This window comes from Ochotona curzoniae, unplaced genomic scaffold, assembly GCF_017591425.1.
Source record: "Ochotona curzoniae isolate NIBS_2020 unplaced genomic scaffold, NIBS_Ocur_1.0 scaffold_3208, whole genome shotgun sequence".
In the NCBI taxonomy this organism is placed as follows: Eukaryota; Metazoa; Chordata; class Mammalia; order Lagomorpha; family Ochotonidae; genus Ochotona; species Ochotona curzoniae.
In genome coordinates, this window is record NW_024467106.1 from 9,005,197 (window position 1) to 9,030,643 (window position 25,447).

The following is a 25,447-nucleotide window of genomic DNA, read 5'->3' on the forward strand; positions in this document are numbered from 1 at the left end:
GTATGCAGAGCTTCCTGTGCCTCTAAGGATACTCAAGGCCTTCCACAGATTCATTACAAAATTCAAGGTTCTCCTGGGCCTGGCAGCGTGGCCTAGTGGCTAAAGTCCTCATCTTGAATGCACCGGGATCCCACATGGGCGCTGGTTCTAATCCCGGCAGCTCCACTTCCCATCCAGCTCCCTGCTTGTGGCCTGGGAAAGCAGTGGAGGATGGCCCAAAGCCTTGGGACCCTGCATCCATGTGGGACACCTGGAGGAGGTTCCTGGCTCCTGGCTTCAGATTGGCACAGCACCGGCCGTTGTAGTCACTTCGGGAGTGAATCATCAGACAGAAGATCTTCCCCTCTGTTTCTCCTTCTCTCTGTATATCTGACTTTGTAATAAAAAATAAAATAAATCTTTAAACACAACAACAAAAAAAGAAAATTCAAGAGCACCATACACACCATGAACACTGGCTGAATGAGTGACTCTCAAGGACACAGAACAGACAGTAACACGGAGAACTTCATGCAAAGCTCCTGTCAGTGCACTTCTCTGAACTAAAAATTACTAGGTGACAATATGCAGGCCTATTTTAACAATCCTCTATGAAAGGTACCACTATTTTACTCATTTGATAAATGAGTACAAATGTTAAACCACACAGCTAGAAAGCAGAGAGTACAGCTGCAATCCCATGGGTCGGGCTTTCCAGGACACATTCTCAACCAAAGTTAATCTACAAAACTACAGCCTCTTATCAGGAGCAACATTTAATGTTTTTAAAGATTTATTTGTTCTAGGGTCCGGCGCGGTGGCACAAGTGGTTAAGGTCCTCGCCTTGCACGCCCGGGATCCCATATGGGCGCCGGTTCTAATCCCAGCAGCCCCGCTTCCCTTCCAGCTCCCTGCCTGTGGCCTGGGAAAGCAGTCGAGGACGGCCCAAGGCTTTGGGACCCTGCACCTGAGTGGGAGACCCAGAAGAGGCTCCTGGCTTCGGATCAGCATAGTATCGGCCGTTGCGCTCACTTGGGGAGTGAATCATCGGACGGAAGATCTTCCTCTCTGTCTCTCCTCTCTGTATATCCGCCTTTCCAATAAAAAAAAAAATAAATAAATCTTTTAAAAAAAAGATTTATTTATTCTTATTGGAAAGGCAGATTTACAGAGAGAAGGAGAGACAGAGAGGAAAATCTTCCATCCACTGATTCACTCTCCCAAGTGGCTGCAATAGCAGAAGCTGAGCCAATCTGAAGCCAGGAGCCTGTTCGGAGTCTCCCATGTGGGTGCAGGGTCCCAAGGCTTTGGGCCGTCCTTGTCCTCGACTGCTTTCCCAGGCCACAAGCTGGGAGCTGGATGAGAGGCGGAGCAGCCGGAATGTGAACCGGCGCCCATATGGGATCCCAGTACGTACAAGAAGAGGACTTTTAGCCACTACTTCACGCCAGGCCCAGTAGTGATATTTCTAATTCTTACCGTATTAAAAAAGTTATCCTCAAGAGTCTTCTAACTAAACTCAGCAAGACATGGGCTTTGAACATGGGTTTTTCTTTTTCTTTTTAATCAAAGCAAAATTGTTCTTTTTATGAAGACTGTTCAATGTCCTTGAAAAATAACAAAAACTAAGGTCCTAGTAACTAGACAGAGATGTATGATGCTCTTAAACATAGAGAAAGAGAATAAAATGTCAAGATGTGACACTTCTCTAAGTTATGAAAAGAAATGGCATTTTCTCTAAATGCTACTTGGCCTTCAACATATCTTACTCATTCCAAATCCTGAAAAAATTAGGTACTCTCTTAAATATTCTTGGTTTGAAGCTTGAATTCAGGCTAACAAACAGATACATGTTTAGACTACAATATCTTCATATATCATATATTCACCTCCACAGAGTTGCAGTATTAAGTATATTTTGATATAATGTGTCCAAAAGAAAAAGACCTTGCAGGGCTGACACTGTGGCTCAGTGGGTAAAGCAGCCGTCTGCAATGCAACGACCCCTAACAAGGCACCAGTCTGAGTTCTAGCCCCTCCATATCCCATCCAGCAAGCAATGTGCTTAAATTTATACTCCTGAACTCCAAACATCCAACACAGAGTAGACTGGGAATTAGATTTCCAGGAATATGGAAACCAACCAACAACTTCCTAGCACTATGAAAACCACTCAAATAACACCCTCAGAACACTTCCCTACACTGAGGTCTCCACGGTCACGGGTGATCGCTCCCCGTTCCTGGTGCTGATGGAGTCTGACGGCAAGGAGCAAACCACTCTGCCTCTTCCCCTGTGGACATGAAACACACACACACACACACACACACACACACACACACACACACACACACACACACACACACACACACACACAAAGTGGAAACATTTTCCCACTCACCTTCCTCCCACCTGACCCTCCCCACCCTAATCAGAGGCCACAAGGGCATGCACCCATCTCAATCATGTAAACAATATTAAAAATAAATAAATAAAATTAAAAAGTTCTCTGCACCACAGGGTTTATGAGAAGCTAAGCACAAAATCAGGAAGCGCAGGCCCTGGTGCATCAGTGGCCGCTCTCTGCACAGTGTTGGCCTACTGTGCTCCTTGGGAAACAAGTCAAGTGACAGAACGTGTATTTGGCAGGCTGTCCTGTTTGGAACTTAAGCACTCTGTAGGGTATCTACCAGCACACAGCACACAATTAAGAAACCAAGAGCATGTTATTAACAGAGTTGAAAATAAAATTATAACCCTTATAATAAATTACAGTATAAATTAGATAAATCAAGCAGGAAATTGACAAATTAAAAATAATGGAGAAAGAATGCCACTTTGGTTTTTCAGCCTATGAACCATACTAATTAAAACACTGTACAGCTCAATATAAAATACCTTTGGTGACAATCACTTTTCCTTTTAAATCACTACTCAAAGACACTGGTCTATGTTTTCATTGTCTTATTTAGTAAGAAGCTCTCCCATTTCAAGACAATCAAAACACTGTGGCAACTCCAAAAACCAGTACTCCTTCCTCAGCTCTTTTCCCTACCCCACGCTGAAAGTAACTTCCCTCAAACATGCAAAATCAAAGACAGCAAGGTCCTGTAATCAGAAAACTGCCACGACCTTTATTACAGAAACCAAAGTCACTCAGCCTGTTCTAGAAATGTCTGCCAGGTAAGCACCTCTAACTTTAGCACATACTTTAAAATTGTAATTAGTTCAATGATTGTATTACAAATACCATATGTCGTATCAACAGTACACAATGTAATAGAAAACACTGATTTCTTCAGAAAAGAAGGCTCTGCTTAATAAAATATTACTGTGCTGCTATCACATTGCTTCAATCCAAATATGGCATTATAGTGACTTTCTAAAAATGAACCTAAGTCCCATGTGATATGCAGTCCTTTAGCTACGTTCATTTCCTTTTAGGGCTCAAGTTTCCCACAGGAAAATTATTCAGTGTTTGGCACAACTGTCCTGAATCAAACAGGATCAGGCATAAATGCAGACTTCACTGGCAGGGGGGCTGAGCTGCCTTCACAGAGTCCCTCCCGGAGAGGGCCCAAGTGCAGCAAGCACTCAAGGATTGTCACCTGACAAAACCGAACATAAAAAGTATCACTCCGAGTAAAAAGGCTTTGGGAGGGAGATGATAACTTGAATCAGCTAAGTTAAAAGACTCGGAATCAGGGTAAATCGCCTTCGCCCACACAAGCGGTTCTGGCAGTGGTGAGGGCTTCACTCCATCTTAGCCAGAAGGCTGAGCAGTGATGGCGATGAGCTCTACGGACCTTCTTTCTTTCCTTCTGTTCGGACTTCAAATAGCTAATTAAATGTAATTTGCTTCTGCAAACAAATGTGTTTTCTGTTTTGAAAATGTAAAATAAGAACCATTTACTTAGCACCTAACTAGGTGCCACATATTATTGTAAAGGCTTCCACATTATCTCCCTTGCACACTAATAAATGCTTCTTTCCTCACTTTACAAAATTTATCGTGACTCTTATTTCAACTAATACTAATATAGTCATCCCTGAAAAAACTTACATGCACATGTGTTTACATATGAAATGTTAAAATTAGCCTAAACATGCTAAAATCAATTCAATGCTAAAATTAAATCCATGCTCACTAATCCGTCCTTTATATCTTGCTGTATTACTCTAGATACTTTCAATACTTTAAAAGACAAGAGAAAAAGGAAAAGTACCAGCACTAGTGCGAGGCAGAGTGCTTTAGACGGATTTACTTGGCCTGCTGTTTTTTAGCTCCATCTTCTATCCCCTAAGCCAGTGCTACGGGACTCACAGCGCTGCTGTAACGAGTGCCCCGGACAGCACGCGGAGAGCACAGATCGCTACATCAATATCACATACAGTAAGACTGACAACAAAGATCACATAATCGAAGAAAAGAAAGGTATATTACTATGCAAAGGGCATAATTATGTGAAGAAAACTGTATTAATTATATTCCTAAGTAAAGTACAAGTTAAATGCTTAATACAACTGAAAATAGTTGAATATCAATCAGATTGTTTGACATGGATCATCTATTAACATTTTCTATACTATATGGTAAGAATAAGATTTCCAGGGAGCCAAACACAGTAGCCTTGTGGCTAAAATCCTTGCATTGCATGTGCCAGGATCCCATGTGTGCACTGGTTTGTACCCCAGCTGCTCCATATCCAGCTCCCTGCCTGTGGCCTGGGAAGGCAGTCAAGGATGGCCCAAAGCCTTGGGATGTTGCACCCGCGTGGGAGACCTGGAAGAGGCTCCTGGCTTCAGACTGGGTAAGATGAGATCGGCTCAGCTCCAGCCGATGAAGTTCCTTGGGGGGTGAACCAGTGGACGGAAGATCTTCCTCTGTCTTGCCCTCTCTCTGTAAACCTGCCTTTCCAATAAAAATAATAAACCTTAAAAAAAGATTTCAAAATCACGCACAAATAATACATAATACACGACAGAAACAATATGTATACAGTCAGACTGTCAACATTTCTTTTTTATCTGTTTTTAGTTATCTCAATTACAGAGCAACAACACAGGAGGAAGGGTGGGAGAGCAAAGCAGTGAAAGAACGAGATCAATCAGCCATCCGCTGCCTCACTCCTCACATGCCTTAAACACCCAGGACTGGGTATGGCCGAAGAATGGAGCACAAAATTATAATTACAAAACTTGGTCTCCTATGTGGGTGGCAGGGATCCCGTTACTTGTGCCGTTGACCTGCTGCCTCCCAGGATCACTTTAGCAGGAGCCTGGATCAGCAGCAGACGAGCTGGTGCTTGAATCAAACACTCTGTATGGGACACACAGGTGCAGCTTGACCTACTGTGCCACAACACTCCCTCCTTAATGCTTATTGTTTTGTTTGCTTTTTAAAAATTTACTTTATTTTTTTATTGGAAAGGCAGATATACAGAGAAGAGACACAGAGAGAAAGATCTTCTATCCTCTGGTTCTGTCTCCAAGTAGCCACAATGGCCGGAGCTGAGCTGATCCAAACCCAGGAGCCAGGAGCTTCTTCTGGGTCTCCCATGCAGGTGCGAAGTCTCAAGGCTTTGAGCCATCCACGACTGCTTTCCCAGGCCATGGAAGAAAGCTGGATTTGATGTGGAGCAGCCAGGACACAAAGCAGTGCCCATATGGGATCCCAGTGGATACAAGGGAAGGATTTAGCCACTAGGCTATGATACCAGGCCCCTAACACTTATTTTAATGCCTGTCTACAACAAAAATGTCTTGAAGTCAAATAAAATTCACGTTAAGATTTTACATCCTGTTTGGGTCTGGTGCAGTAGTCTCGTGGCTAAACTCCTTGCCTTGCATGCGCTGGGATCCCATATGGGCGCCAGTTCTAATCCCGGTGGCCCCATTTTCCATCCAGCTCCCTGCTTGTGGCCTGGGAAAGCAGTCGAGGATGGCTCAAAGCCTTGGGACCCTGCACCCGCGAGGGAGACCCAGAAGAGGCTCCAGGCTCCTGATTTCAGATTGGCTCAGCTTCGGCTATTGTGGTTACTTGGGGAGTGAATCAATGGAAGGAAGATATTCCTCTCTGTCTCTCCTCTCTATATATCTAACTTTACAATAAAAATAAATAAATCTTAAGAAAAAGAATTCAATGAATGAATTAGCAGACAGATGTTGTCTTTTGGTCTGTTTCTTCACCGTCACTCTTCAAGCAAATAACATGAAAATAAAAAAAGAATTATATGGGGGGGGGGCGGGAGCGTTTAGCCTTATGGTAGAAGCTATTTCCCTTCCCTAATCAGATTAGCTAGATTCAGCCCCCAAAGCTGCTTCCGGATCCCAGCTTCCTGATAATGCAAAACCCTGGGAGACAGCAGTGATGGTTCAGTTGCGGGGGGGTTTGGAGGGTTTGGGTCACGAAACCAGTGGATAGGCTTTTTGTCCTTCTCAAATACAGATTTTAACTCAAAAAAAAGTTGGGTCCAGCGCCGTGGCCTAGCAGCTAAAGTCCTAGCCTTGAACATGCCAGGATCCCATATGGGCACCGGTTCTAATCCCGGCAGCCCTGTTTCCCATCCAGCTCTCTGCCTGTGGCCTGGGAAAGCAGTCGAGGACAGCCCAATGTTTTGGGACCCTGCACCCATGTGGGAGACCCAGAAGAAGTTCCTGGATCCTGGCTTCAGATCGGCATAGCACCGGCCGTTGGGCTCACTTGGGGAGTGAATCACTGGATGGAAGATCTTCCTCTCTGTCTCTCCTCCTCTCTGTATATCTATCTGACTTTCCACTAAATAAATAAATCTTTAGAAAAAATTGAAGTTGTTGGGCAACCTGGGTTCTCCAATTTTAAGCTAAAATCTCATCCTTCCATCACTAGCAGTATAAACATTATATCCTAATGAAAGTATTCTAGGATCACTACTTTCACTTGTTTATGCCCTCCAACAATCATCCAAGTTGGCCAGCCGTCAACACAAATTTTTACTCACTACACAGTATAGTGTCTCTTCAGTAAGTATATAAATGGTCTCCCGTTATCAGGCCTTTGAAACTAAAAATATTATCTTTCAAAACTTCTTTCAAAGAAAATCAAAAATTTTTTAAAGATTTATTTATTTATTGGAAAGTCAGATATACAGAAAGGAGGAGAGACAAGAAGATCTTCCGTCCGATGATTCACTCCCCAAGTGAGTGCAATGGCTGATTCTATGCCAATCTGAAGCCAGGATCCAGGAGCTTCTTCCAGGTCTCCCACACAGGTGCAGGGTCCCAAAGCTTTGGGCTGTCCCTGACTGCTTTTCCAGGCTACGAGCAGGGACCTGGATGGGAAGTGGAGCTGCCAGGATTAGAACCGGCACCCATATGGGATCCTGGTGCGTTCAAGGTGAGGACTTTAGCCGCTAGGCCATGCCGCCAGGCCAGAAAATGAATTTTAAAAATAAAATTTTAGTGCTCCTGTTATACTGTTTCACTGTTGCTGTTGCAGTCACTTTTTTTAAAAAATATTATTTAAAAGGCAGAAATAGACACACACGAAGAGGGAGAAGGAGAGGGGGAGAGAGAGAGATAGAGAGACAGAGAGACCAAGAGGGCAAGACACAGATCTTCCATGTACACGTCACTCCCCAAAGCCTGCATCGGCTGAGATCAGGCAAAGCTGAAGCCAGGGCCAGGAGCTGAATCGCACGTCCCATTTGGGTGGTAGGAACCCAAGTTCCCGGGACATCAGCTGCTGCCTCTCACATGTATCAGCAGGAAGCTGGATTGTAAACAGAGGCAGCCCTGGGCACATGATGCAGGTATCTAAGTAGCAGCTCAAGCTCCTGTATCACAGTGTATGCCGCGAGCTCATCAAGTTCAATTAGGGCTGGGATGGCTGGGCCACAGCATCCACTGGATTGCATATGAGGTGGGGCAACCGTGCGTGTAGGCTGATGTGAGTGCCAGAATGAGCTGGACTCCACGATACTTGGCACACACAGGAATCAGGTCTGGGGTCACCTCTGGTAAACTTTCTTTGGGGATACCCTCCTCAACTGAACCACTGCCACTAAACTCTAACCACGGGGAAAATCACAGGATCTCTGGTCTGACCACAGTGTATATGTCAGAACTGGGTCTCCTTGGTTGCTAAAGCCTGCGCAGCAGACAGCATGCTCAGCTGCACAGAGGAGACATGGTTGCCTGGTAGTCACCCCTCTGGTAGTCATCCTCTGGCTTACAGAGGATGTCTAGTACCATGGAGGGCCGAACAAATTGGATAGCTTTCCCGGTCAAGCCTTGACTGTGAGTATACCTGGGCAAATAGAGACTCTAAGATGGACTATCTCAGCCATAGACCTTTGAAAAGATCTCTTCATTGTTGGAGCAATGAAATCAACAGCATATCAGAATTACTGAACCACACTGACCCTTGGAACATGCTCCACATCAGGAACCTTGGGATGACGTAGGGCGGCAGCCCCTCAATCTCAGGTACTGATGTGACTGGACTGCTGGGAGTTGCATCTTCCCTGCACTCCCCACTTTCCTCAGATACAGTGGTCGACATGGGTATGCACCATTCTCAACTATGTAAACTCATCAAAAATAAGATGAATTATTTTAAAAAAAGGTCAATAAAGTGACATTGTGGTACCACTTTAGTCTCAAATTTGACTCTCAATTTTTAAAGCTCTTACTCTAAGTCCTTGATGAACTTCCCCTGTTATGTTTTTGAATGTTTGAGAATTGTGTAGAACTAATATTCTTGGAACACACACTGAAGAAGTAGACTAAACACAAAATCTAATTGGGAGAGTAAGCTGTCAAGGCAGGACACAACAACACTACAATCTCTGAGAGGAGAGAGCAGAGCAGGCCACATTCACCGAGGGCCTTTCCCCGGGACACGTGCCAGTGGACAGGTCCTGGAAGTCACCAGGAGACTGGGACCTCTGTGTGACAAAGAAACAACAGCAGCCTTTAAAAAAAATGAGTTTCTGGGATATCACCTAGCACAACTTTATAAACACACACAAACTAGGTATGACAATATCTAATCTCCACAATAATTCTAAAGTGCAGAAAATGCAGAGTGGAAAATGAAGAGCTTTAAGCTCCAAAATTCTAGTCTCTTTTTACCACTTCCTTTTCTCACAGATTATAATTTTTTAAAAATCCATGAGCTAAACTAGTTACAGTAACAGTTAACAACCTAAAGAACCGTAATACTAGCATAACTTGCATTTGATCTTGAATCCATGGCTAGCTTTGTGTCATCTTCATTCAGATATGAAGATTCTTCTTAAAATCAGAGATTAATATTACTCAGTTGAACGCCACAGTAAGATCTAAATTTTAAATTTATAAACAATACGTCCTCAATATTACCACCACACATATTGGTAATATAAGTTAAGTAGAAATGGTTCAGCTCCTAGCAGTATCATGTCTGTGAGGAAGGGGAACTTTTAAGACTGAAACATGGCTTTTTAGTTAGATTTGCTCCCCAGGGACCAATGAAGATAGAAACCCACAAATGGTTTTAAAGTTTTAAAAAACATAGTCTAGCTATAAATAGACAGCTTTGGCAGTGGGGATTTCCTGAGCTTTTCTGGAACAAATTTTGGAAATAAATTATGCTGCCTAAATGCTGTAATTTTTGCTTTTCTCCCCAGACACTGTCTTTATCAATTCACTTCAGCTCAGTAAATATTTGCTGAAATATGAGACTAAGAACTTCAACTTTTACTTTGGAAAGACTATTTTGTAGTTTGTTCAAAGCAATACAACCCTTTTAAAATAACCCACTGAGCATTTCATTGACTGTCATTTAACAAAGATGCTGTTTGTTTTGTCATACATTGCTTAATAATTTACAGGTCACTTTATCAGAACCTTTTTGTCTATTTTGGGGGTTCGTATTAAAATTTGCTCACTTTTACTTTATTTGAAAAAGCAGACAGGCAGAAAGATGGAGGGAAGAAGGGAAGTGTGTGCTGGGGTGTGGGGAAAGAGACAGTCCATCTGGTGGTTGGCTTCCCAGCTGCCTGACTGCCAGGGCTACATGAGGCTGGAGCTGAAGCTGGGAACAGGAGTCTCCCATCTAGGTGGCACAGCCCCAGGTCCAGGAGTCACCACCTGCTTCCTGGGATGTCTGCTGGTAGGAGGCTTCATCAGAAGCAGAGGAATCAGGACTGCAAGCAGACACTCCCATAGTGAAGGCAGGCATCTCAAGCAGCATCGAAAGGACTGACAAACATCACCCCCTTTCTGGGTTCCTTGACTATTATACATCTGGATAGCTATGTCACTCATACTCCAGGAACAGACCCAGACTCAGGGAGCGCTTCCCCACAGACTAGCACACTGTTACACTGCCTTCTAAAGGAATATAACTAGCATGCGCAGCTTCACTTACAAGCACCCGCAGTGATTCGCATTCCTCTGTCAAAAGCAGTAAAAATATAACTAGAAGCTTTGTATGCATGGTATCTGCTGACACACATCACCTTAAGGTGACCAGGCTGAGGATGTGGCTGTTTTATTTATCATCTCTGATGTACGTACAGCTCCCGAACAGAGTCCAATTTCCAATGAAGGCTGAACATAAGCAGATTACATTTTAAGAGTGTAGCTTGACAAAGAGTTAATTATTCAACACACAAATTTTCTCCAAACAGGCATGTTTTCAACAAAGTACTTCAGTTTTGTCATCAGCTATGAAGAATCCAAATTTCTGTGGTTCAACCTCTCCTATTTTCTGAGTGGCTGCTGAAAAACCAGTTGCCTACTTATACCAGCCTGAGACAGGGACTGAGGCAGCGTAGGATACAAGCATGGAAATCACGCTGTTTAAAGGTCCCTTCTAGAGACGTCATGCCAACTCATACTGACATAGGCAAGGGGGCAGCTGACAAGGTGGAACTCACATTGCCAGACCCTCCTTGCGGCTCCATTAGCTCCTCTCAAAACCCCCTCCACTTCCAGTGGAAAAACAGTAGCTTCTCTGAAACTGCCATTCACAACTGGCGCCAACCAAAAATAACCAACAAGAATGCCAACTGCATCCCACAGAGACCTTTAACGACAGATTACAGTATCATTGTAATAAAGTGACCATGCTAACAGTCTTACTCCCATTATTCACCTGATGACATCACAGTCCTGAGAATCCCAAAAAAGGAGCAAGGAAATGAGTGGTACTCAAAACTCTGCCCCTTATTAATATTCAATCAAGATGCACCCCAGGTCCCACCAATTGTGCCTCATGTCTTATAAAGAGATGGCTCCAAATCTGAATTTTTCTTTGTATGCAAATCTATTTCATTTTTCTGTTAATATTTACCTAAATCTCATCCTTGAAATCTTTCTTGTGTTAGACACAAGCATCTGGTCCCAAACATTAGAAGACATCTTGACTCGGCAATCCTCTAAGTCCACATTTACTGGGACATCTTGAGAATCTAATTGCAAAGTAATAATTGAGTTCTACGGAAAAAATCAGCTTTGCTTCCTTCTGCGCCCCTCTTCCCTTTAGGATTCAGTTTCAAAGATTCTGTTGCAAATTGCCAACCAGGTTTCTATCTACCCAAATTTTGTTAGTGTCATTCATTTGCCATCATCTCTGCTCCACTTGTCTCTACCCAACAGATATCTTTGCTATTATTAATTGTGGAGCTAACAGAATTGAACACATATATTCAACCTGCCATTTCAGTGGGAAATTTGTCATATGCTTTTCAAACCCAAGAGTTAATACAACTGTAAAGGACACAGGCTTAGGAGAACATGTTTAATGGTTAAGAAATTCGTATCTTCTGGTTCCAGCTCCCTGCCAATGGAGATCACGAGAGGCAGGGGTGTTGGCTCAGGTCACCGGATTCCTGCTATCCACAATGGAGACACACATTAGATTCCTGTCCCTGGCTCTGGTTTCAGCCCCAGTCTCAGTCGCAGGCCAATTGTGGCCACTGAGGGCATCTGAGGAGTGGACCTGCAGACAACAGTCATTTGTACTCGTCTGCCTCTCAAATGATTTATTAAAGGCAGGCAAGCAGTAGTTAAGAAGCTGGTTTAGACACCCACAGCATAACGGAGTATCACCTCCTGACTCCAGCTTCTCTCCTGGCACAGCAGATCTTTGGAAGCAAAGTGACAGCTCACTTCCCGCCCACTGTGGGGCTCCTGATACCCACAGGGGAGACCTGGCTTGAACTCCTGGTTGACCATATGCCCGTTTGGTCAAGCTACTGTGAGGACTTGAGGAGTCAATCAGTGGACGACAGCATATTCCTATCCACTTCCTTGTCTTTCTCTAATGAGTAAGCTAAAATTATTTTAGGCACAAAGACTTCAGAGTCAAAAGGACAGCATTTGAACTGTAACCCTTTAATGTATAGCCTTGTAAGTTTCTTAAATTCTCCACCATTTTCTTATTAAAAATAATTCACTGTGAGAATGAGTGAGGTAAGAATATGGGACTTATAATCAGAAAGGTCTGGTTTTAAATCCTGGGAGACTTTGCAACTCTTGACTCATATTTTTTTTTTTTTAATGCTCTTGATCCTAGCCAAAAGGCTAAGACTGTTCTCCTATCTGCATAATGGGGTTAAGAACATGCATGAGCTTGGGCCCAGCGCTGTGGCCTAGTGGCTAAAGTCCTCATCTTGAATGCACCGGGATCCCATATGGGTGCCAGTTCTAAACCTGGTGGCCCCAATTTCCATCCAGCTCCCTGCTTATGGCCTGGGAAAGTAGTCGAGGACAGCCCAATGCTTTGGGATCCTGCACCCATGTGGGAGACCTGGAGGAAGTTCCTGGTTCCTGGCTTCAGATCGGCACAGCACCGGCCGTTGCGCTCACTTGGGGAGTGAATCATCGGGTGGAAGATCTTCCTCTCTGTCTCTCCTCCTCTCTGTATGTCTAACTTTGTAATAAAAATAAAATAAATCTTTAAAAAAAAGAACATGCATGAGCTCTTATAGTACTCTAAGTATTAAATAGGATACATTTTAGAAAATTTGTGTGACACCTAATGAGCCTCAGTTCACACTTGTGGCACTGCCTGAGCCTCCTCTGCCTGTAACTTCGCACACATGGACATGTTCCAGGGCGTGGCCGGACCAAGCCAAAGTCTAAATCCTTTGCAAAAGCAACACAGTGTAATAGAAAAGGGCAATGATTAGGAAGCAGGAAGTCTGGGTATCATAAATAGACGCATGACCACTAGACTGGTTTCCTGACTGTGATAACAGAATCGGATCAAATGATTTCTAAAGTTCTTTCCAATTCAACCATTTCTCCCCGCCTCCACTGCCAGACACTAACTGACATTGTACATACCTAATATCTCAATTTCAATGATCTCACTGGCTGGTACTAAAATTTTTATAGGTATTTTCACATATCTAGCCATTTTCAACCAGGTACCACATGAAAACCAAAATAAGTTACTCCCCCCAAGTGACATGAAGAAAACCGGCTGCCATTTGAAAATGGTAGAACTACTGTGTTAGCTGTAAGGTAAATGATATACAACTATTAAATGAGTAATACAAAAAACATAAGGAGGAGGAAAAAAAAATCAGCGGAATTTTTGCAAGAATATTAAGACTTCTGGGGAATTTGTAAGTTACAAAAGTGGCTAATTAGCTAAAGAAATAATGTCAATTAGATCGTAGGGGTCAGTACTAGAAGCAGAGATGATTTCTATACGGTCCCAACAACAAAGCTCTCCCATTGTGGAGCTAGCACAGGTTCACATTTCAGAAAGCGTGTTCTAAGGTTGCCTTCTCACCATGTATCTTCACATTATAGCCTTGCCATGTCAGGAAAAGTCTGATCCCTATTGTCAACATCTATTTCTTATTTTGAACAAAGAGTGACATTATGATTTCATACATTAACATCATACGAACTACACCTGAGGAACAGACCTATGGGTGTGTCCCCTCCCCCTCCAGAGGAAGTACATTCCTCCAGGTGGTCACTGACCTCTTGAACATAATCACGCATTTTTTCCCACAGTAAATATTTTAAAACTATAAAGTTCTGCAAGAAAGGAATGCTACACTCTTCTCCACTTCTGAAGCTGGCTATACTGCCTGGCATGCAACCCAGCTTGCTGGATAAGTGCTTCTAGATTTCTCCATCATTTCCCTAAGAGCGTTTGCTCTTGCATAAAACCGCGTTCTGCATCTTATGGCAGTATTGTTGGATATTTCCTTCTGGATACATGATTAATAATGTACTAAGAAAAGGAAGAAAAGGAATACCAGAGCCAGAAAACTAGCGAAGAATGACAGGGAGTCACAGTAAAACCATGCCAGCTCATCCTCTCATCAAGGGTGTCGACAGCTCCTCTTCCCATGCAATTGATTTCGCAGCCCTGGTGATCCGGATCCACAGCCAAGCAGGTGTGATCCAACTACACACTTCTTTTTCCATGTTAGAAGTCATCGATCTGGTTCCAGTGCATGCAGCTCCCCAGCCTCAGGCGGAAGGGTTTCCAGAACAGTCACCTATTGCACAGAACACTAATGTTCACACACTAGGCTGTTAGTACTAAAAAGAGAACAAACTACACCAAAATAGGCGGCTGCATGGGGCTAGGCATTACCTTCTAACACTACCTTTCAACATCAGTGCTTTCTTATAGAAGAAGAAAGCTAGTGACTGGAAATAGGAATTAGAAATAACCATTCATTCATGCTGCAAAATTGACTGAAATTTCTGCTCTGATCCAGGGCCCATGTTAGAATCTGGAGGCAAAGGCATCAACAGACATTGTAATCTCTTGCTCAGAGAACACTCAGGCAAGTAAAGGAAATGCATAAAAGCAGTTTTATGTTAGTTTTAAGGCTGCTGTTCTTTTCAGAATGGTGACTTTCATTCTGCCTTTCTGTTCAGGTTTGGGATTGCTAAGCAGCATCAAGTAGTTGTCCAGCACTGTGTCTCAAAAGTCCATGACACTGGCTTCCTTACACGTAAAAAGCATGGTGTACGCGTCACAGCAACAGCTTTTATTTGCCACACACTTTACAATTTACACAGTACTTTCATTACATCCATTATCTAATTCCATAAGATATGTAAGAATAATCATCTCCCCTTTTAGGATAAATTAAGTGCTTAGAGAAGTGACATGCCACAATTTATAAAACAAGCTATTTGGTAACAGAAACTTAGAACTTTTGATTCTTACAGTTAATTTTTATCTTACTACAATATCCCAATTTTAAAAAGAAGTTTAACGACTCATTTATAGTCATAAGAAATATATACAATATTCCCAAACTGTTCAGAATAATAAGTAGTACATTTAGGTTGCCTTCAACTTGAAACTGAAAAATTATGCAAGATAAAGATATGAAATGATTTTTGAAGACTTAAAACATTTTCACAGTGCCCATTCTTAACCTTCTCAAAATCTATTCATACTACCAATAATTTACTTCATAAATATCTTATAATACAAAAAAAAAAGCAGTCTGTGAAATTAAAGTCATGATGCAGGTTTTTCAAATACATTTGAAAAGCTGAGGGAGTCTGCCCAGAAGCTATTCCACAATCTGGGAACCTGTCACCCCGTCACTTCATTTTCAAGTACAAAGTTGGATCATTTATTGACAGTAAAAAATTCAAGCTTTCTCAAACACCAAAATACTGAGCCCATTATTCAAGTAAAAAGGAAAAGCCACCCGGTTCATCAGAACTTAGCAAGCAATAAAAATTAAAGAAAAATCTTTTCCAAAATGAAATTTGTAGTGTGTGTCAAAGGGCCCATGAAAAATTCAAATATCCATTTTGTTCACCAAAGTGTAGCACCACTTTATCTCTAATCCATATTTCCACACGCAAGAGGAAATTACTGTATAAAAGCACACAATTTACAAATGTAATAACCAGTATAATCCTATTTTTTAAATTTACTATGAAATAATCCTAGCACGATTATCAAAAGCATTGTCGTCTTCTGTTCTTTTTCACATCGAACTAGATAAATCAGTACTAAAACCAAAATCGGATGTACATTAAGTATACAAGGATGAAAGGAACAGTGACATGCAAACCTCGAAACCTATCACTAGGAAACCAGTCACTTAAGGCAGTGTGACTGACTGCGTTTCACGATCCTTTCTCCAACAGCACATACAAAACAAAATTAAAAAGGATGTTCAGGCAGTGAATGTGAGAAATGATACCTGGAAAAAACTTTACAGTTTGTATAATTTACTAAAGGCAAGATAAACTTGAAAGATACCTAATGATTATGCAAGTAAAAATTATAGTAGCTACTTAGTTTCTACTTTACTTTTGGAATTGAGACATTAATATATATATATATTAATTATATATATATATCTTAATGTAAAAAAAAAAAGTTCCTGCAATAAAATACAAATTTCGGGGCTGACGCCATAGCATGGCAGGTTAGACTTCCACCTGTAGTGTTAGCAGCCCATATGGGCACAGGTTCGAGAGTCCCAGCTGCTTTGCATCCAGTCCAGCTGCCTGCAAATGGCCTGGGAAGGCAGTGGAGAATAGGTCAACTGCTTGGACCTTTGCACCTACAGCAGAGACCAGACACTCCTGGATCCTGGCTTTGGACTGGTCCAGCTCTATTTGGACCAGTCTCAGCTACTGTGGCCATTTGGGGAGGGAATCAGTGGTTGAAAAAAATCTCTCTTTTTCTGTAACTGTGCATTTCAAATAAAAATAAATCTTCAAAAATATTTTAAAAACTTGAAATGTGGTATAAGATTGTAAACATTTGTATACAAAAGTTAATCAAAAGAGTTGTTTTTGCATCCATTATAAAGCCAGCTGGAGGCAGAGGCAGAGGCAGCTGGCTTCCTGCCGCCCACCTGGACCTGGACTGAGCTCTAGATCCAGTTCCAATCACTGTGAGCATCTGGGGGAGTGAGCCACCAGACAGAACTCGGTCTCTCAAATAAATAAAATCTAAACACAAAGCTAGAGGGAAAAAGGAATTAAAAGACTAGCCTAAAAGGAATTCCAACTTGATTAGTCATTGCTAAAAATTAAAATTTTCTTTTGCATTCTCAAAATCTTTTCCTAAAGAAAACAAATCTTACCAATTTAAAATTGATTTCCTATAAAAGTTAAAACTTCAACAGTCCTAAATTTGTTGAACTAAATGTCAACAAATCAAAGTCTAAACAGTTTACATTCTGTTATATATGAAATAAGAAATATTTTTAGATTCGCATAACATAAATATGGGGGCAACATATACAACTGTATTTTTCCAGCAGAAAAAGGCTTTCTACTTGAAATAACAATTTTACAAAGTCATTTCTAATATAACCTGCAATTTCAGTACAAGTTCTAAATGTTGAAAATGCTTAGGATAAATTTCAGTAACACTAGACAGAAATAGCAAGAAAGTTTTTGGGAAATGCCCAGAATTTGAAGTTTAAATGTTTTATAGACTTAATCACTTAAAAAAAAATTTAAGTGGAATACATTTGAATTTAAAATCAAATTGATATCTAAAACCTAAAACTGTAAGAACACTGTCATTTATGTAAAAAAGGAGGGAGGAGCTTCTAACATTATGATAAAGAAAAAGAAACTAAAGCATACTTGCCTGTTTCATAAATATTTGTGTCTTTTTGGACTTAAGAGCTCCACTTACTCCGTCCACGTCCCCTTGGTTCTTCTACCCTCCATCTTACTGAACAGTACTATCACATTCACATTACAACACCTAGCCAAAGTCAGAGACAGCATTTCCCCTCAAGTTTCCCAAAACATGAAAACCAGAAAAGCGGAGGAAATACTCTCACACGGAGCTACTGGAAATCTTTCTCTCATTTTAGAAAACTAAACCTCTTGCTCTAAAGATAGCCTCCTACAAATTCAAAACTCACCACTGTTTATATAAATAATAAATGTACACAATAATAAAATTCTATAAATTTTGCCAGTACTTGAGAGAAATCAGGGGGGAAAAGGAACTGATGAAGGATTTTTTTTTTCCTACAAAGGAAACAGTAATAAAAGATACTCAAATCCAGAAAAATCCTCCCACCCTTCAAATGTGGAGTCCTTAACATTAACTGAAAAAAATAACTGAAAAAGATATTCAGTTGCTATCAAATATCACCTGATTCTATTTCAGTATAAAGAAACTATGTCAACTAATCGTCTCTATTTTAAAAATGAGTCCATATACCATAGTATATTTTCTGACTCGGTTACTTAAAACCCGTCTTCCCCACTGTTCCAGTATCTCAAAGATCCTTGGAGTAAAACAAAACAAACACAGAACACCAAAGACACATTTTTATGTATTTTTATCATGTACAGCTCTTAGTCATTTACTGTTTAGCTTAAACATGTTTTCCTTTAAAAGCAAAAACTAATTTGATTTAAATATACAGAAACATTAGCAAAATATGGAACACAGTCACTTGTACTCATGTGTCTGTTCAGACCTCTGTGATGCCGGGCACAAAAAACTGCTCAGGTTTTCACAAATTAAGTGTGTTAACTGTACTTTTGCTTTTTAGTTCCTTAAAAGTTCTAAAGATATTCACATTATTCATCCTATCAAGAATGCTCACGAGAATAAGACACACAACATTTAGTTCCTAAATGATAAACTGAAAATTACAGTGACTACTTCATCATACACAAAAAGAAAAATAAATTAAAAATCTTTTAAATTAACTGGTGTTTTCTAATATTCCCTGTTAAATAAATTGCACATGAAGCCCAAGTAGCTGGAAAGATCTCAGAAAAGCAACAAGAAACTGACTTTTTAAAATGCTGACGCTGTTCACACCCAGGTTCAGTCACGCCAGCTGGGAAGAGGTGTTAGATATGGCTTTATTCCTCTTAAATCTGAGAACTGTAGTCACTTCCATGACATTTCAAAAATTGGAACCAAGAGCAATTCATTTCCATGATACTGACTCTTCTGATTCAAAATCACAACAGCCAACTTAGAGAAGGTGTCTGCATGGATTATTTATTAGCTATTGCTAAGAGTCAAATTATTCTGTCCCAGATTTCCTGGTAAACTAGGAATAAAAAGGAGGACAAAAAAGTCACACCCCCAGAGTGACTGAACATCTGAGTCATCTTAGATGTGATACCCGTTGAGGGGGCCCTTGCTCCTAACTGTGTAAGGATCCTTGGCTGCGGTGTGACTTGTACAAGAAGCACACATGGCCCCGGAGAGGTGCTTCAGGCCCCTTTGGAAGACACTGTTGGAGAGACTATAAATGACACAATTGCAGAAACTGTTACTAATAGCCAGCCAGGTGGTCAAGAAGGATGCAAAGTGGTTTCTGCGGCCAGTGGAGCTCTCCAACAAGAAGTAGATGATGTACGGCAACCACAGGATGTAGAACACGCTAGTGATGCGGAAGAGGACCATAGCATAGCGCTTGTCAGGACAGGCCTGGGCCTCCCCAGTCTCGCCGCTCTGGCAGCTGAACCGGGCTTGCCTCTCGCTGATTTCCTTTGTGTGCTGTTGGCAGATGCGGAAGATGTTGAAATAGGTGAAGCACACAACGAGGGCTGCTGGAGCGTACAGCATCATCACGATGAACAGGGTGAAGTAGGGGTCGGTGTACCAGGACTCTGCACACCACTGAAACACATCTCCATGATATCCAGGTTTGCCCCAGTGGAAAAAAGAAGGCAGGAAGATCAGGCTGGAGTACAGCCAAATAAAGAAAATACACAGACGTAATCTCCAGGGCGTAACCAGTGTATTGTACGTTAAGGGTTTAGTGATGGCAATGTATCTATCGATGCTGATGCAGGCCAGAGAGGCCATGGAGACACTCTTCAGAACGGACACCACAAAACCAAATATCTTGCAAGTCAGTGACTCCTCTACTGGAAGTGGGTAGTGGAGGAGTGATAAAGAAGGGACCAGGCAGCTTACTCCAACCAAAAGGTCAGCATACGCCATAGTCTGGATAAAGTAACTGGTGGTATGATGGTTCAGCAAAGGTGCACAGTGAGACACAAAGATCACAACAATGTTGCCAGAAATTATCAACACAGTTAGGAAAACAATAATTAACACTTCCAATAGGCAAAAATCGACAGTTTCCAAATAGCCAAATGCCAAGAGGCAAAAAGGGTGGCTGCTCTGATTACCATCCAGGGTGGAGTTGGAGTTCATCTTGAGCTCGGCAGTGACCTCTCACTTCATGCTGCCGCCTGGCTGCTGCCTGCAGTTCCAAGGAGCAGCTGCTGTCATTGCGGTCAGCTTGCATGCGTGCACTAATTCCAGAGGAGCCTTACTTCCCCAGCTCCTGATGCTGCCACTCTGGTGCATTGCCTGCAGTGCAATTCCCCTTTAAATCCTTCCTGGAATAGGGAGCGCCAGCAGCAGTTGTCTGGCCAGTCTCAGACGTGGCCATAGTACCTGGTTCACCACACACACAGCACCAGAGAGGTAGGGCAAACTCTGGGGACAACGTCTTCAGGCCAAGTGAGGGTAGGGAGGAGGGACAGGAGATAAGGGAGGAAGATGAGGAGCTTCAGCAGGAGTCGCAATGAGTCTCCTCTGAGCAGCTGACAGAAGAAAAGGAGAGAGCATTTTATGTTTTGTATTCAATGCCCTAATCAAAGAACTTGGCTAGCCCAGGCTGGCACCACCCTCCCACTCTATCCCTCTTAATTCCGCTCTTCACCGCTACCCTCACCAGCACCCTTATATTCACTGCTCCTGACTCTAGAAGGAAGGAATAGCCACCGCAGGCTTTTGAGATTATTATAAAATAGAATCAATCAAATTCAGATCAATCCATCCCCTTTTCCTTTCATTTGAGCCTTCCAGGGCAGAAAAGAAAATTTGCTACACCATTGCTGAAAACGTTTAACTACAATTACCACAAATAAAACCAGCCAAGATAATTTATTTTCTTCACTGAATCCAACGTAATACTCCTGCCTCTTTGCAAACATTTCAACAGAATTTATCTGTTTAGCTCAATTTCAGAATTTACCTGTAATTCTGCATGCTGCAATCCAAACAAAAGCCACAATACATCCTTAACAGAAAGCCTTGCAAAGCAGGAATGTGGCTCAGCCCTGTGTACTGCAGAACTGAGACACGGGGGGTGGGGGGAGGCGGAAAGAAGTAGGAGGGGAAACAGGGAGAAGAGGGGGCCTGGGAAAAGCAAGCAAGGAGGAGCAGAAAGCAAACGCAGGTCCAGGAGCACACTCCGGCATCCTAAGTGACTCATTACAATTCATCAGTAGAGAGGTGCTCCCCGATTTCCAGACGGCACAGTGGGGGAGAAGCCAGTACGGCTGCAAGGCAGCATCTGAAAGCCGTTTCCTCGTCTGTCTGGAATCCCCTTTTTAGCACATAAGCAGAATTTCAACTGCTAGCGAGAAGGGGTACTAGCCAGGACAGGGTCAGGAACGTTACTGAAGCATGCCGGAGGGGTAAGAGTGAGGGGAAATTCCTATTTTCTTGTGACATTTTCCAAACAAAGAGCAATATGAAAGAAAGGAAGTATGTGAACAGTGCATGCAACAGAGCAACCACGCTCTCAGCTGCACAACACATCCTCCTGGGAGACTAAATGTTCAATACGAATCTTCTTAGGACCCCTGGGTGTTGGCCAATGGTAAGAAACTTCAGGATCAGGGTGTTTTTGTTTTGTTTTAGGAGAAAAATAAAGAAAATATTACCAAATCTGAGTCCTGAGGAGATAGCCCACACCGAGGAAGCACAGTGTTCCTACCCTGGAGTTCTGAGACGCCGTCTTAGGCTGTGGAGCAGTGCAAATGCATGCACAAAGCATGGGTGAGGAAATGTACCCATCTCTAGCTAAACCTGAAAATTGCAGGTATTTGAAAGCAAACAACTAAAAGATCTATTACAATATAAGCCATCTGATAAGTGTTAGTGGAAAAGAAGGAAAAATATGAGACAATAAAACTCCTAATAGAAGGAACACCCGCCTGGTTCAAACCCTCGCACTGACCATTACTTAGTCACTTCTACGTCATTTTGGTCATCTGGAAAACAAGGACAGTAATCCGTAACGCACAGGATTATGTGAAAAGTAAACCCACGGATACAAAAGGCTTCCCCAACACCTCGTACACAGGGAGTTCCAGATTGACACACTTTCTGCTCACGTCACTAAAACAGTCATGCTAAAGGGCCAACGTTCCCCCACCCTTCTTATTCCACTGCTAGGGACTAGGCTCCTCTGAGACGTGAAGGGCCATTTCTTTCTGTGACAGCACAATTTGCACAGCACACAATGGCTCTCATGCACTACTCAAAAGCATTTAAGTTATGCATATACAAACAGCAAAGATATGTGCAAGGGATGATACGCCAGGATCCGGCATTCCCTACGCTTCTGCCCCAGCTCCCTTTGCCAGTTCCCCTTGTGAGGTGCACACCTTCTACCTGCTGGCCCCACGGACACTTGACTCAAAGCATGCTCAAAGCCAAACGCCTTCTTACGCCAAATCAGCCTCTCATTTCCCCCAACACTTTCCCAGGCTCTCCAGTGTGAGATTCAGAAACCGTCTTCATTATTTACCACCTGAGTCAGTCTTCTCAGTCACCAACTCCTAAGAATCTACTTTTATTTGAGAAACAAACAAAAATCTTCACTTTCATTCCCACGTAAAGCATTCTACAGTTTTATTATCCATATTGTCCTTAAGTAACCTCAAACTGAGAATACTCTAAAAAACTAAAACATACTTCAAATTAATTGCTAAATCATTACTTATAAATAGGAAAGCCTTCGTATCATCTCAAAATATATTGAAGAAAATGACACCTGAGTTCAGCATTCACCTTCATGAAGATGAAACGTGTGTATAATGATACTAGAAGCCCAAGCACAAAATCATGCAGAGATACAAGAAAGCTACAGATTACACACATACACAACATACAACACCACACTCGGGTGACACTCAGACTCAGGTCTTAACTTCTGTTTCTCTTTAGTTCCCAAAAAGTTCTCAACAGTCTTCAAAGAAGCCAAATGAAAATGAGTCAAATGAGTCCCTTCCACCAAAAGGTCCCCGCAGATATCATCTGGGCGACAGAATGCAAAACCAAACCCAAACGGATTAACCAAAACGACCTCCCCCCCCCCGCTCTGGCACCACTGCACTCCCCTTGGCCGGGTCTGTCCTGACCTCCCACCTCTCAGTGTGGAGCAACAGCAGCCTCAGTTACCTGGAATTTTCTCTCATCTTTTTCTACTTCCAGGATTTTTATCTGGGTGCTACTTCAGTGGCAGTTTCTGATATGCCTTTTAATACCCTAGGGTGAGACAAGTGTTTGCACACGTAGAACTGCACAGTAATCTCCACATACTAACAGGTATTGGAACAAGTTTTCCTCAGTCCAAGACAGCTCTCTGATGAGGTCTTGGGCAGCCAGAGGTAGCAAAGAGCAGAGGCAGTTGGGCGGGTGGGCAGGAGGGCTGGGTGGGTAGGTGTGGGTGTGGTGTCAGCCAATGGCATAGTCTCCTCTGGTTTCTCAAACTTATTTCCTCCTCGTTTTTAGTATTTTAAACCATCAGTAATTATCATCCTAGCCTTTAAATTGTTTACTTTTTTGTTTATTCCTTTCTGTCTGACTAAATAACTGAAAGCAGCCACTTGCACAGCCAATCACATCCCAGTTTCTCCAGTTCGGATCCAGGTCCCTGCTCATGCGTCGGGGAGAAGCAGGGGAAGATGGGACCCCTATACCCAAGTGGGAAACCCGGAAAGGCCCTTGGCGCCTGGCTTCAGCCGGGCCCAGCCCTGCTCATCACGGCCAGCAGGCGAGTGGAACAGCAGAAGAATGACCTCTGGCTCTCTCTCGCTCTAGTTATTTTTTCATATAAACAAATCTTTAAAATGAGCAAATATCCAAAAGCACATTTGATTATGATTTCTCTATTTCACTTTCCTCCAAGCCAGGCTACTTATCTATTAGTTACCATCAACTTCACTTTTTAACTTTTGCTCGAGAGTTTAATAAACACTGAAGGGATCAAGCAATAACTGCTGAGAGTTACAGCATTTTAATGATTAGAAAAAGCATCACTGAAGCAGGGGTGCGGATATCCAAATCAATCTCTCCACACCTCAGGCTTCTCATGCATCAAGACAACACAGGACGTTAGCCGCCAGGCAATCGTGCTGGACCCTCTGATAAAGCATTTACTTTTAAAAATAAAAGATGCCCTTTTCTATTTGAAAGGCAGTTACAAAGAAGAGATAGAGAGAGGAGCAAAGAGAAAGAGATCTTCCATAGTTCATTCCCCAAATGGTGACAATGGCTGGAGAACTGGGCACGCCCAAACCACAAGCTGGGCCTTCTTCCAGGTCACCACACAGGAGCAAGGACCCAAGGACTTGAGCCATCCCTTGCAGCTTCCCCAGGCCACAAGCAGGGAGGCAGGTCATAACAGGAATCCAAATGGCATCAGGGCAGCAGGCTTAGCTTGTTAGGTCACGGTGCTAGCCCTTGATTAAATATATTTTGTTGTACAAAAATGTTACTTTCAGATATTATCTAAAAGCTAATGCTGACAATTCTCTCTATTCCATTTTACAGATAGGGAACCAAAAGTCTAGAGCTGCTAAAGCGATCAATGTCAACGATTAGAAGACTGGACTGGGATTTCAATCAAGACCCTCTGAGTCCGGACACCCTTCATGCTTGTGCACGCTGGCTTCTGAACCCGAGTGAGGGACGCGTGTGCTTCACGCCTCCATGACTGCATCCCGCCGGGCAGCGTTTCAGTGTCGGCTTCTTCTCCATCATCTCTTTGGGCAGATCTCTGTCTACACTCTGAAACTGTCAAGCTGTTCCCCAAGCTTCGTCTGGGAACACGCTTGTTCCCTCTCATTTCAATAACACCACTTGCGACACAGTACCCTGCCCGATCACGGCCATCCACCCCTCAGACAATTATGAAAAAGAGATCTTTTAGAAAACTGAAGATGAGAAGTTCTCACTTTCAGCAGAACAATATTCTTTCTTATGTAATTCTCAGGCAACATCACCACAACTGCGAAACTGCTCCCTTCCCCCACGAGCTGCAGACCCACTGCTACCAGCGACAGACTTATTTTATTCACAGGTATGTTCCCGAGCCCTAGCACAGGGCTTGCATAAGTAGATATTCAAAAGGCATTTCTGAATGAACAAACAAATGCTCAGAAAACAAAAGGCAATTCTATGTTTAGGCTGGAAGAGCTTTCAAATGAAACATTAGCACTTTACCTGTAATTATACGTTGAGTGAGTCTAAGCGAATTTTTTTTGAATGCTCACATGAAAATGAAGTCTATGTATACCTTCTAAAACCCCAAAACTTAAAGAATTCTTATCCTAAGTATAAAAAGATGCCACATTAGGCTAAAACACAGGAAACTGTGAGTCAAACACTGTCAAATAGCAATTACAATACAAAGAACTCTAACATGTTAGTGCTCACACAGTTCAGGCTGAGAACTCC

The 25,447-nt window shown here is 42.5% G+C and overlaps 2 protein-coding genes across 5 annotated transcripts in view; both read right to left on the minus strand.

Moving 5' to 3' along the window:
- Positions 1 to 25,447, minus strand: part of RABGAP1 (RAB GTPase activating protein 1) — a 165,154-nt gene that overhangs the window by 53,481 nt on the left and 86,226 nt on the right. Inside the window, exon 1 of one of the 4 annotated variants that reach the window (XM_040963471.1) lies at positions 20,952 to 23,650. The exons of the other annotated variants lie outside the window; for them this stretch is intronic. Coding sequence (XP_040819405.1) covers positions 20,952 to 21,191 — 240 coding nt within the window. The 5' untranslated portion in view covers positions 21,192 to 23,650. Of the gene's footprint in view, positions 1 to 20,951; positions 23,651 to 25,447 lie in introns of those variants that run through there. 4 annotated transcript variants of the gene reach the window in all.
- GPR21 (G protein-coupled receptor 21) lies at positions 18,130 to 21,032 on the minus strand. The gene has a single exon (XM_040963474.1). It carries the CDS (start codon positions 20,120 to 20,122, stop codon positions 19,067 to 19,069), a length of 1,056 nt encoding a protein of 351 aa, XP_040819408.1. The 5' UTR covers positions 20,123 to 21,032; the 3' UTR covers positions 18,130 to 19,066.

Coding starts and splice junctions, on each gene's coding strand:
- GPR21 (XM_040963474.1), bottom strand. CDS start 20,122: ATGAACTCCAACTCCACCCTGGATGGTAATCAGAGCAGCCACCCTTTT.